The sequence below is a fragment of the Balearica regulorum genome, chromosome Z (genome assembly GCF_011004875.1).
Source record: "Balearica regulorum gibbericeps isolate bBalReg1 chromosome Z, bBalReg1.pri, whole genome shotgun sequence".
Classification (NCBI taxonomy): domain Eukaryota; kingdom Metazoa; phylum Chordata; class Aves; order Gruiformes; family Gruidae; genus Balearica; species Balearica regulorum.
The window spans coordinates 83061663-83080174 of NC_046220.1; the positions used below are offsets into that span (position 1 = coordinate 83061663).

The 18512-nt window shown below is 49.0% G+C and overlaps 2 protein-coding genes across 6 annotated transcripts in view; both read left to right on the forward strand.

Annotated features, from left to right (window-relative positions):
* The window catches only part of ARK2N (arkadia (RNF111) N-terminal like PKA signaling regulator 2N), a 49958-nt gene extending 46338 nt beyond the window's left edge, over positions 1-3620 (forward strand). For all 3 annotated transcript variants that reach the window (XM_075739750.1, XM_075739751.1, XM_075739749.1), the window contains one exon: positions 583-3620. In XM_075739750.1, the coding sequence (XP_075595865.1) occupies positions 583-772 (190 nt within the window). In that variant the 3' untranslated portion in view covers positions 773-3620. The remainder of the gene's footprint in view (positions 1-582) is intronic.
* An 11370-nt stretch (positions 3621-14990) lies between these two features.
* The window catches only part of ARK2C (arkadia (RNF111) C-terminal like ring finger ubiquitin ligase 2C), a 48306-nt gene continuing 44784 nt past the window's right edge, over positions 14991-18512 (forward strand). For all 3 annotated transcript variants that reach the window (XM_075739755.1, XM_075739756.1, XM_075739757.1), the window contains exon 1: positions 14991-15139. In XM_075739755.1, coding sequence (XP_075595870.1) covers positions 15079-15139 — 61 coding nt within the window. In that variant the 5' untranslated portion in view covers positions 14991-15078. The remainder of the gene's footprint in view (positions 15140-18512) is intronic.

Sequence of the window (18512 nt, forward strand, 5' to 3'; positions counted from 1 at the left end):
GTTTCCCAGCATGTTTGTGATTTTTCGTTAAGAACACCAAAGAAAAAATCAAGTGTAATGACTGTAATAATGTAATTACAAGATCTCTTTTGTCATTATTGTAATAAAAGTATCATTATGTCCTCATTTTAACATGGGTTGGATTTCATATAGAAACATGGCATTTCTCTTTGTCTCCTCAAGCCTCACTGAAAATTTTTCTCTTTTAAAAAGACCAGTGGGTAAAACTGCTAGCAGGAAACTGACGTTTCTGAATAATGCACATTATTACACATGATGGGGCAGACTTCTTCAAGATCCTTGGGATCCATGCATGTATTTTGTAAGGAATATCACTTTATACCCACTGGCAGAATTCAGTTCTTAAAAACAATTTAATCCGCAACACCGAGTTTAAGTTTAGTCTCAGCTTTGTTACTGGGTATTTAAGATGTCATGGACGCTACAAATGGAAAATCCACCAGGACATTTTGGAGAGGGACACGTTAACAAGATGCCTAAGGGATAAAACAATGCAGCTAAGAATCCCGTGCCTGAATTCAATAGTAGCTTTAATCCTTTGTGGTTTTTGCCTTGCTACAGGTGTGTGCATCCCCGGGGAGGTGTGATTCAGAGTGTGTCTTCCTGGAAGCATGGCTCAGGCTCCCAGTACATTAACACTCAGCAAACACAATCATGGACAGCTGTGACTCCCCAGCAGAATTGGTCTTCACCCCCAGAAGTGGTAGACCTCACTTTGGATGAGGATACCAGACGCAAATATCTACTGTAATGCAGTGTCACTGTGTTTGTGACCCCCCCTCCTTCTCCCCATTGTGGCACAGAAGTTCATTGTTAAAGCTTCAGCCTGTTCCTGGCATTATGAAAATCAAACTCACAAAGTTTTTCATTACCATGAGAATGTAGTATAATTTCAGTAATATGATTTAAAATGTTTTTGCTTTCTCAGGGGAGGATCCCTCCCAGAATTAAAAGCCAGTAGCTCCAAATTTAAAACACATCTACAGCTACTAACTTGTATGTTAATCTGAAGAAATTACTGTGTGCAAACTTACATCCTCCCACCCTTTCCTGCCTCCATCTTCGTGACATTTTTAATTTATCCGTATGTTGAGTTTGTTAGTAGCAGTTAGTGTTTTGCTGTGTGAGCATCAGTGACTTTGAGAAATGCTGTCCTCACCAATTTCAGTGGAACTGGGGGTATTCAACGCTTCCGAAAACTGGGCCAAAAGTATTTATACCCAAGCTGATTTGGTTATGTTACCAGCAGGAGGGACTTTCTTTAATACAAACGGCCCATAACATATGCACTGAACAGCTTCTAATTAAATGATTTTTGTTTTCAATATAATTTATAGTTTACACTCTCTTCAGTGCTGAGTCTTCTGTCTACTTGACTACTGTGTTTCACTGATCATTTTCAACAGCTTGTTACGGTTTAAAATAGTAATAGTAGTGTCTTACTAGCAGCTGATTATTGCAAAAGCACAAGAGAAAAGAAAAGTAATGAAAAGGCCCAGCATCCCTCTCCTTTTCAAATATAACTAAACTTTTTTTACCTATATCCAAGTCTTGCCTGGAATAGGAGAAGGAGAGAAACAAAACATTTTGCTTCTAGTCCTCATTTCTACTGTTGCTTATTTGTTTCAATGACCATCTCAAAAAAAACCCAAAGCCACTTTGCGAAGCCCCAGACTGGCAAAGCACTTTAGCAGATGTGTAGTGTTCAGCTTGGACAGTTCGCTGAAACTCCTGGGGCCATTCAAGTGCTTAAAACTCTGTCCTAAAAGATGTTGCTGGAACAGGGCTTAAGGTTTTGGGGTTTTTTCTTTTTTCTTTTTTCTTTTTTTTTTTTTTTTTTAAGTAGATCTGCACCATTTTCCTGGCTTTAGGTCATGTCTTTTGTCCTGGTTTTGTCATTGTTTATAGGGTATGATCCAGGAAACACTTTCTACCAGAATATTTACCCTACCAAAATCAGTGGAACTACTTACTTTAGTGGGCTGTAGTTTCTGTAGTGTATATGGAAATTCATGCCCCTCATCTGTCATTTTGAGCCTGTCTCAAGGCAAAAACCAAAGATTAGACTTTAACAAGATGATACTCACTTTAAATGTCTATTGTGCAATTAAAATGTTCCTTTGTATTTGAAATGTTTCTAGTGGGAATTTTGTACAGCTCTATCATGAGATTTTTTTGCCATTTAAGGCTGAACAGGGGGTAGTCAGGACATGGGAAGTTATGTTTTCTTCTTGCGTTGGCTGGTTTCTAAATATATTTGGCTTCCAATAATTGTATCTGTGGGTAAATAAAAATAAAATTACCTATGCTGTCATATAACTTAAAGGAAAAAAAAAAAAACACACCCACCCAGCACTGGTGGTATAGTTAGAACAAACAGCTTTTTCTTTTAATAAGCAGAACGGTTATGACTGCATTTTAAAGATCAACTAGGTTAAGGGATTGATACTCCAACTTCAAGCTTTCTAAACATTGAACATAAGTGTATTGCATGGCCAGAAAAATGTATGTGGTGCTTCTAGTGACTGATTTCTTTCTCTGGGGGTGGGAGGGAGGGAGCGGTGCTTGGATGGAGCCCATTCATATTGCAGGCGGGAAAAGCCCTGCGCTGTTGGGGCAATATAGCAGTAGTGGCTGTCGATCTTTTCTCCTCGTATTTTAATCACGCAACTCGGCCGTCATTTCAGTGGGCTGGCACACATGCTGTAAAGGTAACTTTGGAACAGTGATTTAGTGTGGCTGCTTTTTTCCTGTTTCACAAAATTTTTGTTTAAAGATCAGTTTTAAAGAAAGCTGCAGGGACCCATTTGTAGTCCTTCCATGAAAAATGCAAACTAACTCTCTTGTTTTTCATTTTGTATATGATGTGACTTCCATGTATATATAAAAATGACTGCGTCCTAACCAAACTTCCTCCAATTGTGCACTGTGTTTGTTTAAACAATTCATGTATTGTAGTCTGATGCAGGTTTTCTTTTATTTAAAACACTACATGTTTTCTCTTAATAAATTTGAAAGGGTAGTGCTCTGAAAACCGCAATCACTGGATAGCTAGGAAGTGTTTTTATTTTGGTTTTTCTTTTCTTTTTTCATTTTATTTTATTTTTAAAGAGAGCAAAAGGTGCCTGAACGGTTTTGCTCTTCTCAGCAGGAAAGAGAAATGTTCGCCATTGTATGGCTAAGAACCAATGCACTTGGGGCCTGATCCAGAACCCATTGGAGTTGATGCGGGGCTTTCCATCCACTTCAGTGTGCATTGGCTCAAGCCCTTCATGGTTTAGCAGTTCCTGCATTTCTGGAGTGTGAATTTGGAATCTTCTGTAGTGAAGACAAATCATTGCTTAGAATATAAATGTTTAAAACGTGCGACTCTAGTTAAAAAAATCTGATTCTTCTAGACACTCATTACTTAGTTCTCATTTTCCATCTAGTATTTAATGGTCTTTGGAGAAAAAATAATAATAAAACAGAGTGTTATATATATATAAATATATATATTTTTGGTGCAAGATGAGACCTTCTGTTTTTTGAAACAAGTCTGTAGCATAAAGGTTAAACTATTTTAAGACAAAATAAAATAGAGTGTATTATTTAAACAATATCAACTTGTTTGGGATTTTTTTCCCCCCACTCTCATTCAATACGCTGCTGTTTGTCACATCTCCAAAAATAAAGCCTTCAACTCTGGAAATGGGTTGCAACTGCCCAAATTCAGCACTGTTACCCGCTGTAACACGTTTAATTTTCAATGTCCAGAATATAAATGTGATTTCGTGACTGCAAAAGCTTGCTTGAACCTCCCGGACGAGGGCAGGACCACCGCTCCTCCCCGTATCTGCACACCAGCGGATGCACAGATTCAGCAACGACTGGGGCATCCCTTCTAGGGACGCGGTTTCTGCCCAGCCTCCATCTCCCCACACATCCCAGTCCTTCAGCTGCCCAAGCAACCTTCACACCAGTATTTCTCCGACCACATCCCCTTGTCCCATCCTCACAGCTGCCTTCTGCTGGTCAGTATAAGAGCATTTGAGCAAGAGACGGCTATTACACTGGGATTTTCTCGTGCAGCCAGGCAGTGCTGGCAAGCTCGGATCTACTGCTGTTTGGAACGGATGTGTAGACCAGCTGTGAAGCTCTGGGCAGGTCCTCGCAGACCATGAGAGGTGGTGCCACGCTGAGCAGTGTTTGGAGAACCACTGAATTATACTTGGGAATTCACAGCCACAAATAAAGAGAAGGAAGGTAAGTATAACTGCACTGTGCTGTACTTGGAGTCCTGCTGCCTGCTGGTCTTCTCATAGCCAATGTGGAAATAAGAATAACAAAATCCATTACTATTCCAAATAAATAAGGGAATTTGCTTTAGTTCTGATGTTTTTATCACGTGAGAGGGCTCTCAGTGGTGCAAATAAGAGCTGTTTATCCACATACTTTAAATGTCAAAATTGATTATGAGTGAAGCGAGTTGGCTTTTCAGCCCCACTGAGTTCTTGGCTTTTATGAAACTTGAAAATACAAATTCTGGTCTTAGTGCTGGCTGTGGAGGTGGACACCAGGCTCAAATTTTATTTCACATGTATTGCCAGCTGAGGGAGAACAGCGCTGCGGAGTTTGGGGCATATGTGGAAAGGTGAGAGCTGATGTATCTCCTAAATCTTCTTTTCTCCATCACCAAGGGATACCCAGAGCCTTGGGACTTCAGGGTACACCAAATCGAAAGCTTAAAATTTCTCCTGTGGCACTCAGCACATCCCACATGGTTCTAGCCACTTGGCTTTCATGTAGGAGCCACTTGGCTTTGTGGCTTGTCATTTCTGGGGCAATACAAGAACTAACAAAAACTACCCAAACAGGTTAGATTTTCTGTTGCTTTCCCCAGTGAAGTCATGGCGATGCAGATCAATTTTGTGACTGAAAATTTAGTTTGTCTGCCTTAAAATGGGAACTGAGTGGGTTTCGCTAAGTGGATTAGTTCCCCAGTTCTCTGGAGAATCTGTAAATGGTGTCCCTTGCCGAGTGCCTCACCTCCATTTGCTGAAATACTATGTGTTTTTCCCCATCTCCTTTTTAGGGTCATTTGTGAATGTCAGCTGCTGTGGCTTTCCCTCCAGACCTTCTCTGTCTGCAAAGGAGGAGAGCAGCACATCTGCAAAACGCAAACTTGTGTCAGACAAACCCTTCATTTACTTTCACCTTTGGTGCAAATAAGGTGAATGCTCTCCTTTTACTGAAACTAAACAGCAGCTGAGGATTCCAACCCCCCCAGATCTGTACCTCGATAACAGGGATTTTATGATGGTATAAACACATTCCTGAGAGTCCTTACGACTACTGATTCATAAATACTCCTTGGAAGTTTTCTCTTGGAGCTGGTTAGTCATCTGGATTTGTAATTCAATTTAAAATTAGAATTGAGTGCCCGCTACTGGGAAGGAAGGATCTTTCAGGCAGGAAATCTCAAGGCAAAGCTGCAGTGGACAGGGGAAAACTGAAAGTTTAACTTTGGATAAATTTCTACATTTATTAGCTGCATAGGCAGCTTTGGGTGAATCCAAGGCAACCACATCAGAGCTGGAAAAAGAAACAAGAGTTCCCTGTCAAATCAATTTTTCATTACTGTAGGTAATGCAAATTGGATGAAGAACTCCTGGAGTCCTACCAGTGCCTTTTCCAGGGGGTTTCCTATGCCTGGCGCTGACAAAATGCAGTCTGATACAGCTGAGGATTGCGTTTGCTTTGCCCGTGGCTTTGAAGCGTTGATAGCTTTTGACTGGCCCATGATCAAGAACACCCAAATCATTCCCATTTCCCTTCTGCCAGGTGCTTGTGTGTCTACCTTAAACCTGACGCGATTGAACTCCAATGTCACGTCCATCACTCCAGCTCATCCGACCTCATCCACCTCTTCCAGTATTGACAGTTATGCTGCACAACTCTGTGCGGTCAGCAGTTTTTAGGTGGAATCTCCAATTCTGTACACCAAAGTCACTCATAAAAATAGTGACTTCCCATTGCTTCTGTGGAAATTAATCTTTTCTAATGTTACCACCCACAAGTCATGGAATCATGATCATAAGATCGAGTCCAACCAATTTAATTATCTGCATCCTAAAATACTCTTGATTTTCCCCTGTCATTACAACTGTAGCCCTCTAGATGCCCCAGCGTTCAGTAGCATGGACCTCCAGGGCAGGCTGCTGCTTCAAAGCAGGGCACATTCAAATTCCCCCTCTGGGGTTGTAGATACGAAGGAGATGGTTATCCGTGGTGTTACGAGCCAGCGGTGGTCCTGTAACCCAAAGAGGAGCTTTCAAGTCAGAGGCAGTTGGGCTGGAGCGACGCTTTTAAGATCCTGATGGGAAATGTGTCACTTGTGTTATGTGTTCTCACTCAAAGCCCATCTCACCTGGCACAGGATATGACAGAGATTCATGAAGGGGTAATTTTACTGCTTTTCCACATGATTACGCTTCCCATTCGGGTCCATTTATTCACATTCTCCCCGGACCATGTGTGACAAAACCACCAAATAAAAATACCCCTCGCAGGAGCTCTGCCAGTTACAAATCACCAGCTGAGCGCCTCAGATCTGTCTTCTGACATCTCGCTAACACCTCCCTTCTGCTAATGTTTTACAGCTCTGGTGGGTTCCATCGTCTGCATGAAGAGCCACGGCGAAGCTCTCTGCGATGCGGCGATGGGCTGGAAACCACCTTGGCTGGGCTTTCCTTCTTCTCTTGGCCAGCAGCACATCCCCGGGAGGAGGATGCCCCCTCCTCATTTCTATTGTTAAAGGAGGAGCTGCTGCCTGAGCATTCACACACACTTATTCTTGGGCACACTTCCTCCTTCTTCAGGCTCGACCCTAGATTTCCTGCAGCAGAGTCTCAGACATTGGATTTTATAAAATTAATTTAATCGAAAGGTGCAGCAGCAGGAACAGCCTGGGCTGATTGCCTCCAAAGAGAGGGACTGAGACCGAAGAAATCCCGGGGCAATCATAGCCTTGGGACCCATACACCCGCCCCTCACACGCCCTTCACGTGCTGTCCACGTGTCCTTTAGTCCAATGGTGACTCTTGTTTTGGGGTTTTCTGACATCTAATTGGATTCTTCTTCTGTGTCCAGACAGGCTCTTACCTTGTTGACTTGCAGCTTTTGCAGTTTTTGTGAAGGTTGGAGCCTCCTTATCTTCTGGTTTACATTCCTTGTGCACCTGCGCTTCCTGGTGGAGCACGGAGAACCAAAGAGTCCCAGACTTGGGAAAGACATTAGTGTGATATCAAAATACTTTCCCATACTGAAAGACTAAACACGGCACTGTAATAGCTGTTAGGAAAACTACTAGGAAAATTACTGAGAAAAATACCTCTGTTGCGGCCTAAAGGCTTCAGTAAATCTAGCTATTCGTGCTAAGTAAAGCTAAGCAAACAGCACAAATCACACCCTATTATAATCCTAAGTCATTTATTCTAATTGAAACTTAACTATTTACGTTAAACAACTAATATCCCTCAACATCCATATTGCTCAGAGCAGCAAGGGCAAAGGGCACCCTAAGAAACCCATTTTGCACTTAAAGTGGTGATGCAGGTTAGTGAACAGATTTGGGCAAAGCAGTTTTGGGTATTTTGTCAGATCATTTTTGTTGCTGGTGGTTCTTTATGTGTGCTGGGCCTTTTCTTGGATTGTTAGTGTCACATTTCCAATCCCACACTGAACATTAGGCTGGACAGGGAGTGACAGTGACCCTTGGTCTGTGGAAGGACCAGAGCTCTTCAAAGAACCATTTTCAGCTCCAGACAGTTAAGAGATGGAGGTTATCCGGACAAAATCCTGGCAGACAATCAGATGTGGGAGCACCAGCTTGTAGAAACACCTCCTTTGCTTTGCTTTGCCCAACCAGCCTCCCAAATACCTCTCATTAAAAAAAGACCCTGAAATGATGAAAAAATCCAATGACTGGGAGTCACTAAGTGCCCACAAACTGTGTCTGGCCCAGGAAAGCCAGGCGTGGGAGCCAGGAGCATGCAGGGGAAGCAGCGTATCTGCAGGACGCCCTTCCCCAGGTGCTCGGGGCTGGGTGGAGGTTTGCTCTGACAACCCCAGGACACACTAAATAACCAGACATTCAACCCATTCCTTAACACCTAACACAATCTTGGGGCTTTTTGCTGTCTGTTGGCTCCTGGGGAGGTGGGAAGCTGCTCAAATGATCCTGCATTACTTAGGCTGGAGCGAGTAAGCAGATGCCTTCCCCTGAATATTTGAAGACTGTGTGCTTACCTGTGCTGATGCACTCATTTGCCATGGGTGTGTTGTAGATGTATTCTTGATGACGAGCATCAGACTGCCCCAATACACTCCTTGGACTCCTCTCGTGCAACCAAGCCCACGCCACCACCTCAGGCCCTGACACATGATGCTGAGGACGTGATTAACGGACTGGAGAGCAGCATGCTGCCCCTCCACTGGTGCAGGAGATACAAAACTGGCCTCGATATTGTTCTTCATTCAGTTGGGGGGGTTTTTTTGCATCTTATTTTCATCAGACAAGGTGGGTTTCCCCCTAGGTTTGAAAACCACTGTCCCCTGCAGACCTGGCGAGATGGGTGCAGGTCACCTTTGGGGTACCCCAGGGCAGACTCAAGCCATTGGGAAACAATGGTGGGAAGGTGAAGAGCAGGTTGAAGACACCCAGAGAAGAAGACAAAACACAGTGAATAAATCCTAATGAAAAGAAGGATAACTTCAAAAGGCAGCTCACAACACGTTTCAGACAAGACTTGGCGAGTTGAAAATGCTGTTTAATTCATCTCCTCCATTGCAAAAGGAAGATAAGTCCTTGGTGCGCACCTGACCATCCTCCATGCCTCCTGAGAGCATTTGAGGACCTTTTCTGTGCCTGGGATGCTGGTAAAACATAGGGTCTGAGCTCCCTGCCAACCCAAAAGGTGTTACAATGCTTTATACCACAGCAAGCAGCAGTACTGCATCCTATGGCCAAGTTTTTGGAGGGGTGATGCTGAGCTCCCCCACCCTTCGATGGCCAGTGTGAGAGGTCTTGCCCTGGACCACCACTCCCAGCTTGCACAAGGGTATAGCAAAACTAAAATGCTCAGAAAAGTTCTCAAAAGTGCTTCAAAATTAGCTTTACACCCACATCCTCCCCTTCCCCATGCCCCAGGGGAGGAATCCCCTTAATTCCTGGTGCTCCAGGCTCAGCTCGACTGGCTCCAGCCCCACGGAAAGGCTGGATGGAGGCGAGGGCTCTCAGCAGCACCCGGTCTGCAAAGGAGGTAATTTGGCAAGAAATATTCAAGGTTTTTAATGCAATTTGGGCAATTATGTTTTAGCTCGGAAAGCCCAGGCTGGAGGCAGCCCGTGCGAAGGCACTAGATGGCACCAAAGGCGGAGGATACAGGCTCCGGGCTGCTATCGCACCTTCCGCTGCATCCCCTGGAATGGGGGAAAGTGCCCCCAAAAACAGGCAAAAGAGCTCACGGTCGTAAAAACACCACTTTTTTTTTTTGTTGTTTTCCTAACCATGCTGGACTCCACTGCCTTGGCCAGACCCTGCCCGTGCAGCCAGCATCTATCCTGCAGTGGGGAAATGGGCCCCAGGAAGCGTAAAAGAAATCAAATCATTCGGATGTAACGATGAAATTAAATCATCCAGCTGTGATTTCAAGGTAATTAATCACCAACCGGTCTGAGGGAGGGTCATTTCTCTGGGTTTCCAGCCCAGGATCTGGAAATGTGGACAGGGGTCCTCGACCTTGCCTTATTTTTGGTTAGTGCAAAGCCACCTTGAAATCCAGGAGTGGATTTCACAGATTAAATATTGTGATGTCTTCGATTAGCAGCAGAAACTGCAATGTTTTGCAAAAAAAGGCTGCAGCTGAGTGTGTTGCCAGGAGAGGGCTTCCCTTTTGCTCCGACTCTTGCACCGGCCACAGTCGCCACCCAAAGCCACTGGTGGGATGTTGGGATGGGGATAGCTTTGGGGGCACAAGCAATGAAAACACACCAGCACCTCTGCTGAAAACACACCCCAAAAATACAGGCAGGATGGAGGAGAAAGGATGAACTTGGGGCCATTCTTCTTGAAAAAGGGTGATGTGAAATATCCTAAAGCCCAATCCCTGCCCACTCCGTAGGGCGGCACAGGATCAATGTCGAGGATGGGCAGTCAAAAGTATAATTCGAAGGAAGCATTTAATCAGCCCCAATATCACGCTCCAAATTCACTACAGCAAAACATCGCCAGCTCCTATTTTGCAACAACTATCACATGTCAGAAAAATGACATTATTTTGAAGGCTGCCATACTGGCGCAAACAGAAAATGAAATTTCTCAAAGCAAAATAGTTCAGTTTTAGCAAAGTGATGAGACATAAATGGGGACAACGCAACTCCCATCCCCCTTTGCTGCGACAAATCGCCATCCCTCTTAAATGAGCTCAGGAGGCCATTGGATGGGCACTGGGTCCCTCCGAGCAGCTGTGAGCTCCCAAAAATCCCCACACTCAGGGCAAGAGGAAAACCTACCTCTTGCTTTAGTCCAGAGAAGTCCTGGGCTGCGTATTTGAAATCTGCTCTTGCAAAATTAGGGGCACGGTGTTTTCTTTCTCATCTTTCAAATGGTTGCTCTTTGGATGTGATGTTTTTACCTGTTTTCTTAGTTTCTCCCCATAAAACTGTAAAATTAAAATGCAGCAGTATTTCATTTTAACGTTATGTGAATGCATAATGATTTCCTGTACCTTGCCCCCCCCTTTTTTTTTTTTTTGAAGAAAAGAAAAAAAAAGAGGGTAAAAGGCAGAAGAGAGAAAATTGAGGCAGAAAATAAAGGAGCCAAACAAGCACAGGTTAAACTGCAGTGTAAATAAATCTCAAATAAAGTCCTTTCATGAACCAGAAGCCTTCCACTTTCTGGCTCCCCACCTGGGTTTGGGTTGCTCTTGCTCCCAGGCACGGTACGATTCTATGGTGTTTGCTGGAGAGATTTTTCCTCCCTTTTCACCCTTTATCCATTCTTCATTTTGCCTTTAATATTTCCACTGCCACTTTTCGCTACAGGTTGTCATCTTCAGTGCTGGTCTCCCAAGCCAAAGAGGCTTTTTGTGTCCCCCATCTAAGACCTGAGACCCTCAAAACCCCAGATCTCCTCTTCGTAATGGGTGTTGTAAGATCCACCACCCTTCCCCTAGAAGCACCATCAAACCATGGCACTAGAGGCCATGGCCACGCCACGGTTGTATCACTATTGACGTCAAGATGTGCTCCCAAGGAAATCATTATCCAAAACGTAGCTGAAGATCAGAAAATAATCAAAGGCTCAGACCGTCCTCTAGCAAACAGATAACTCTATCCATACAGACTTCATCCCTACTGGGAGCGAGGCATCAGGTCTTTTCGTGCCGTCAATCCCATTGCTCCCCATCCTGCCATGAAATAGCTTCTGGGGGTGTGAGATGTCCTTCTTGAGCAAACCAGGGCTTCGAAACTGCCAGAAAAAGTCCTTCACTGGGGTTTTTTCCGCTATCCTGCCAGAGGTTGGTGAAAAACCCCGATTTGAAGGATGCTGACTCATCAGGTTTTGAGCCGGCTAATCCCATCCCTACTTCCCAAAGGATTTCACCCAGCTCAGTTTTGCGGAGAAGGTGAAAAATCCCATACTGTATCGAAACTACCAAGGATTTCGACGTGGGCAGAGGGCAACTGCCAGGTCTGGAAATGAGCTGAGAGTTATGGTGTCCCCCCAGACCTGCCCGAGGATGGCGGCTGACACGTGCCTCAGGACTTCACGGCTGCTCTGTATCACATTTGTATTTCTTGAACATCCTCTGTGCGTGCCTGGCTAAGGGAAGAAACCTTCCCCTTGGGACCAAGGGGTGAGACAGCCCTGGTGCCCCGATGCCTGTGCTGCAGCATCTCCAAAACATCTACTCCCTATGTACACCGGTGACATCCACGAGGCTGGAGAACATCACGTTGAAGAAGAGTTTTGTGGTGCTAATTTTTAAAGAGAGCTTGGGGCAAAAGTGGGAAGATGCCGCAAACTGGGGGTGCTGGGACCCCAAAAGCTGCATTGGGGGACACCAAAAAGTACCAGCCACGCGGGTGGGAGGAAGCCGAGGGCTAATTTTAACATCGACCTGTGCTTTCGGCATCTGCATGACATGCAAAGCCCCAGCGACGGATCGGGTGTCCCGGGGCGGAGAGTGTGCACGGATGAAAAGCAACAGCAGCAAGAGCTGAGCCCTGCGAAATACCCGCGACAACTGCCGCAGCGGGGCCGGGGGCTGCGGGAGCAGCTGCCGAAGGCAACCGGAGCCAGTGGTGGGGCTGCAGCCCCTGGCCCGGGGCCAGCAGCCATCTCAGGGGGCTACGGAGGGGACGCTGGGGTGCCGTGCAGGGTCCACGCACCTCCTGCGAATCCCTCAGAGCCCGTCCTGCAGCCGTCATGGCGGGGACGGGCGAGTGGAGGCAAGGTGGAAATCTCTCCTTGGGTGAATCAAGCGAGGAGAGATTTGGTTGCGTTACATTCTCCAGGCTTTTTAGAGCTGAAAGCCCTGTGCCTTTGCAGGGTGCGTTTAATACAGCGCAATCAGGCAGATCGCACCTTGCTCCTGGAAACGATTTCTCGCCACCGGTAGAAATGGGTGGAAAGAGGTAATTTTTCCACGCTGCACCACAAACAGGACGTGGGAAGCGTTTTGTTATAGTATAACCGTGGGGAAAAAACCCCAAGCCACGGCCACGGGCATTGCTCAGAGCAGCACGGTGACAGCGGGGGACAAGATCCAGCCTTCCCCCATGGAAAACCTTCCCGGAGTCAGTGCAGCCTCCTGGGAGGCACGGAGAGGGCGGCAAGGCAGGAGGGAAAAATCCGAACTGGGATGCAATGGGATGGGCGCTGGGAGGCTGTGGGCACCTGGGACTTTTCCTGCTCCCATCTGAGGGGAGCTCGGAGCAGCAGCAGTGCGAAAATTGACCCAAAAGAGCCCTTTTGGGTGGACGTCACAGCTCTGGAGAAGGCAGCGAGGGCGGGCAGGCAGCTGTCCCCACCGCCAGGCCAGGCATCTGCCCTCGGGCTGCGGGGATGGGGAGGGGGGGAAGGGTTAAACATCCCGGTTGCCAAGCCCCTCTTTTAATTCCAACCAGGAAAAAAAAACAAACCTCACAAAACAAACCCAGGGACAAACCCGATGCAATAATCCAGGCGAACAAATCCATCGCGCGTATACGTGAGGAAGCTGCCGAGCGCTGAAACCCGCCAGATGCACGGGATGGATAAAGCTGAGCGGGGATTAAGGGGGCTCCCCACGGCGGGACACCGGCTGGCGGCAAAAACAACCCCCGGCTGGGCCAGGGTGGAAAAGGCACAAAAAATTGGTTTGCAGCACAGCGAAACGCTTCCCGGGACCCTGCGCCCCGCAGAAACCTGCCCTGTGCAACAGGGCTCATACCCACTTCTGTGCAACGGTCGTAAATGAACAGGGGCGCGCGTCCGGTTGGGCTTTTTTGGGGGGGGGTGTCCTCCCTTAAGCCGTGGGGGTTCTTCGCCCTATGATGAGGGCGGCTCCGAGCCCCCTGGGTTTTCCACATGCTCACCGCATCCCTCCGCGTTCGGCCGGAGCCGTTTTAGGTCAGCCATGCCCCAACGAGTAAGTTCTGTCAGTAACTGCGGTGTCTGCACAACGGGCTGCTGCACCGCCCGCGGGGACGGGACGGGGACAGGGATGGGATGGGGATGGGGACGGGGACGGGATGGGGACGGGATGGGGATGGGGATGGGGATGGGGATGGGGACGGGGACGGGATGGGGATGGGGATGGGGATGGGGACAGGGATGGGGATGGGGATGGGGACGGGGACGGGATGGGGATGGGGATGGGGATGGGGATGGGGATGGGGATGGGGATGGGGACGGGGATGGGGATGGGATGGGGACGGGGATGGGGATGGGGATGGGGACGGGGATGGGGATGGGATGGGGACGGGATGGGGATGGGGACGGGGACGGGATGGGGATGGGGACGGGGACGGGATGGGGATGGGGACGGGATGGGGATGGGGATGGGGATGGGGATGGGGATGGGGACGGGGATGGGGACGGGATGGGGACGGGACGGGGACAGGGCGGGGACAGGGATGGGGACAGAAGGGGGACGGGGACGGGACGGGCCCCTCGCAGCCCTGCGGCCGGCGCGATCCTCAGCCTTGGGCCCGCTCTGACGCACGTTTCCCATACGTGCCGCAGCCAGGGGTGTCGGCAGGGGCCGTGGGCTGCGGGGGCCGTGCGTGCCGACTGCTGGCCAGGGGGTGTGTGTGTGTGTGTGTGCCCGTGTTGTGTCTGCGTGTGTGATTGCACGGCTGTTTGCACCTATGTGTGTACGCGTGCCTGTGCAGTCGCATGTGCGCACGGGACTGCGCGTGTGTGTATGGTGTGTGCAGGTATCTGTCCCTGTGTGCGCATCTGCGTGCGTGCATGCATGCTGATGTGCACGCATGTGCCCGTGTGCGTGTCTGCACACCTGTGCCGGTGCCCATATACGTGCACACGTGTTTGCGTGTGCGTATGCACCTGTACGCGTGTGTGCCCGTGTCTCCTGTGCAGCGCGTGCGTGCGCATGCACGTGCCCACTTGCGCACGTGCACCCGTGCGTGCACACGTACGTGCTGTTTCTGCGCGCGTCCGTTCACACGCGTGTACACCCCCGCGCGGGCGGCGCGCACGCCCTCCCCTGCCCGCGCGCCAGCGGCCGCACGTGCGGACTCGCGCCCAGCTGCCCGCGCCCACCGCGGGCTTGCGCACGCCCCGCCCCTCCCGCCCTCCCGTCGTCTCCCATTGGCCGATACCTCCGCCTGGAGGGCGTGGTCTGGCGGCGGAGGGGGCGTGCCTTGCGGCGGTCGGCGCGCTGCCATTGGCGGCGGGCGCCTTTGTGTGCCGGCGGAGCGGGCGGCCGCCACTCGCCGCCGCGTCGGAGGGGCCGGCGGGACCGGACCGGGCCGGGCCGCGCCGCGCCGCGCCACAAAGGCCGCAGCATGGTCCTGGTGCACGTCGGCTACCTGGTGCTGCCCGTCTTCGGCTCCGTGCGCAACAGAGGTACCGCGCCGTGCGCGGGGGCCGCGGGTTCGCGTCCCGGGGCGTGCGGGCGTGTGGGCGAGCGGGGACCGCGGCCGGGCGCGTATGGCTGCGCGCCGCCCCGCCCGCCCGGTGGGCTCGGCCCGGGAGCCGGGTCCCCCCGGCAGGAGGAGGGGTGCCGCTCCCCCCCCACCCCAGCGATCAGGTCGGCGGTTGGGGTGAGCCCCCCCCCCCCCCCCCCCCGCTCCGCGGCCGCGCAGGGCTCCGCGCCCCCCCCAGCCCCCAGCAGTGCCCGTTGCGGGGTGTCCGTCCCCGTGTCCGTCCCCTTTTCCGACCCCCCCCAAATCCTCTCCCGGGGCCGCCCCGGCGCCCGCCGCTTGCCCATCTCCCGCCTGCACCTCCAGTCTGTGCTTCGGTAGATCCATTTTCCTTTTTTTATTTTTTTTTAAATTTTATTTTTATTTTTTAATTTAACCCCACACACCCACTCCTTCCCCCCCCCCCCCCCCCCCCCCCCCCCGTCTCGCCGTGTAGCGTAGCCACCAGGCCATTTCAGCGTAGCTGTAGACGATAACAGCCATTTTTGTACCTTCATCCTGTTTAGCTGAGTACATTGCACTGTAAATTCCTGTTAAGTGGATTCATTTTGCTGTGGTCGTTGGGCGCTCAGCCTCCTCAGGGGCTTTGGGGGGGAGGTGTGTGTGCAAACGCCCCCAAATTGCAGCCAAACGACCCCCCCCCCCCAAAAAAAAAAAAAAAGAAACTGGGGAGGGGAAATCGAGCGAGGAAACGCAATTGGCCTTAATTCCAAAAATAAAATCGGGAAAGAGTTGGGGAGCAAGATCTGTGATTAGACGGGGGCTAAAATACCCCCCAAAAGCTGCTGGCTGGCGAGAGCTGCCTGCAGAGGGGTGCAGCATCCCCGGCACCGCTGCCACGGCCGTGCCCCCCGTGGGCGCCCACCCAGCCGCTCGCCCGGCCGGCCCCACGCTCCATCCCGCCCGGCCCCACCAGCCACAAGTGTCCCGTCCCGCTAGCTCACCTCCGACGTGGTGAACACCCCCTCTAAAATTTGATTTGCGAAAAGAGACGACTGGCAAAATGGTTTTCCATTAAACAGGGATAACATTTTTTTCTGCTGTGCTAAATTACTTCCTGTTCTTATTTTGTGGGTAATTTTCTGTATCAAATATCCTTTGGTTGTGTATCTTCACCTTTTTCTTGTACTAAAACTAAAGCATGGTCTGTATTTTTTTACATTACCTAGTTTCTGATGTAAATCTCTCTGTAGAGACATACCCTGCTGAAATGTAATGTGCTGTAGCCTATACATCTGCTCAGTGTACGCTGCTTTTGTTCTGTTGCCCTTCCATAGCATGGTGGGCCTTGCCTTTTTGTATTGTGTGCATGATGACATTGTTACACACGATTCCACTAATACTAATATACGATCTCTCAATAAAGAAACTAGTTTTCCTATATTAACCTAGTGTGCTTTTTCTATTGCTGTTTTCCCATTTATTGTCGTATCCTGCTGTTTAGATTTTTTCCTTGCTTTCCCCCATCGTGAGGTTTGAGTGAGTGGATTTTTTTCCCGTAGTGCAGATATGGGGGCTTTTTAATACTTTTTTTTTTTCCTCCTATCCCATATCTCCCCTCAGCATTAGTCTGCGTGTACATACTCCCTAGACGCACAGTCCATGTTATCATTGTGCTGGTGCAGAATTCTGTTTTACCGCAGAATAGCCAAAAGAAAGCCCTCATTATTAATCAAAAAAAAAAAAAAAAAAGAAAAGATAGGTATTTGATGAAGGGTCTGCCGCTTATTTCATTCTAGTTACAACATTACATGTTCCTTACCAGACTGATACCAAACCAAGAGGGATGACCTCCGGATGGATGGGGGGAGTAATTTTTTTTTAAAAACTGTGATTAATGAGAGGGGGGAAAAAAAAAAAATCCCTCTAATCTATTAGCCGTATATTTAAACATATACATGTATGCGAGTGCCCTGCCCACCATCTGCTAGGCGAGAAGTTGCCGTGCCTCGGTCCCGCAGCGACTGGCATGCTATAAATATCTTCACCAGACCCCTGCAAGGCAGGGCTCGTAAAAACCGTCCCAGCTGCTAATGTTGTAACTACATTTTTCCTGCTCCAAGCCTCCAGGCCCACTGTCATCTGAATAACCTGATTTGGTCAAAAGAGCAAACTATGGGTTTGGGAGAAAGTCACCAGGAACCTTAAAATACTGGAAGTAGGGAGGGATGGACAACCAAATTGCAGTCAGCAAGCAGTTTTGCTGCAGCTGCAAAGCGATAATAATACTGGCCAGCTCGCCTTGTTCCTGTGCCAGACCTCCTTTCCCAGGTCTGCAAAATGGTCCTGCAAAACCTCCCAGTTTTGGCTTGGATGCCACCAGTAAGCGAGGGAAGTCAGGGCTACTGAAAGCAGGAGATGGGGCTGGGGCTGGGGGGTATGTGGGGGGAGCATCTTGTCCTAATTGCATTTCCACAGAAGGTGGGGAGACACAGGATTGGTTATTTGTCTTTAATGAGAGGAAGACAAATTCAGCAGGTCGGTGGTTCCCCACCACTAAAATTTCAAGAGGAGCTGCTAGCAAACAAAACAAAAGCAAGTGGCTCCAGCAACCCACCCTGCCTTACCCCAGCCACCCCTCAAAGAGATGCATCATTTTCCAAGGCCGTGCCTTTCCACCTCCTTCCTAGCTTTATCCTGAGTTTGGTTGGTTGGTTGGTTTTTTGTTTGTTTTTTTTTCTGGTTTTTTGTTTTGTTTTTTTTTTTTAAAAAAACCCCATTTATTTATCATTTCCTTTTCCATATTTCCTTTTCCGTGTATCTCGATAACTGTTTGGCCATCCTGTCCCCCCCCCCGTATGAGCACAAGCGGGTTGCCCCCCTGCTCCCCCCCTGGATGTAGTGTATGCTGTGGCCCTTTGTTCTCGCTCCATCCTCGCCCCGGGCCAGCGCTGAGCTCCGTGCGTGACACATGTCCCCGTACGCATCCCGAGGAGGGAGGCTGTGCTTCTCGCTTGCATGAAAGGAGACATGCATGCCTGTTGGGGCTGATCATTTTCAAATGTAATTTTTTTTTTTTTCCTTCTTTATTTTATTTATTTTTAAATTCAACCCCCACCCCATGTAAGACAACGAGATTTGGCTTATGGCGTGAAAAAAAAAAAAAAAAGGAATTCCCTACCACCACCACTACCCTGAAACCCTGACACAGATAAACCCAGTCCCCTCCGAAACATACCTCGCGCTACGGACACCTGCCAGCAGCTGCCCCTTTGTTAGGAGCAGCGGATTCACTGCAGCGAGTGTAATAACCCCTCTCCAGATCTTCTGCAAATTAACGCTAATACAGAGCAAAA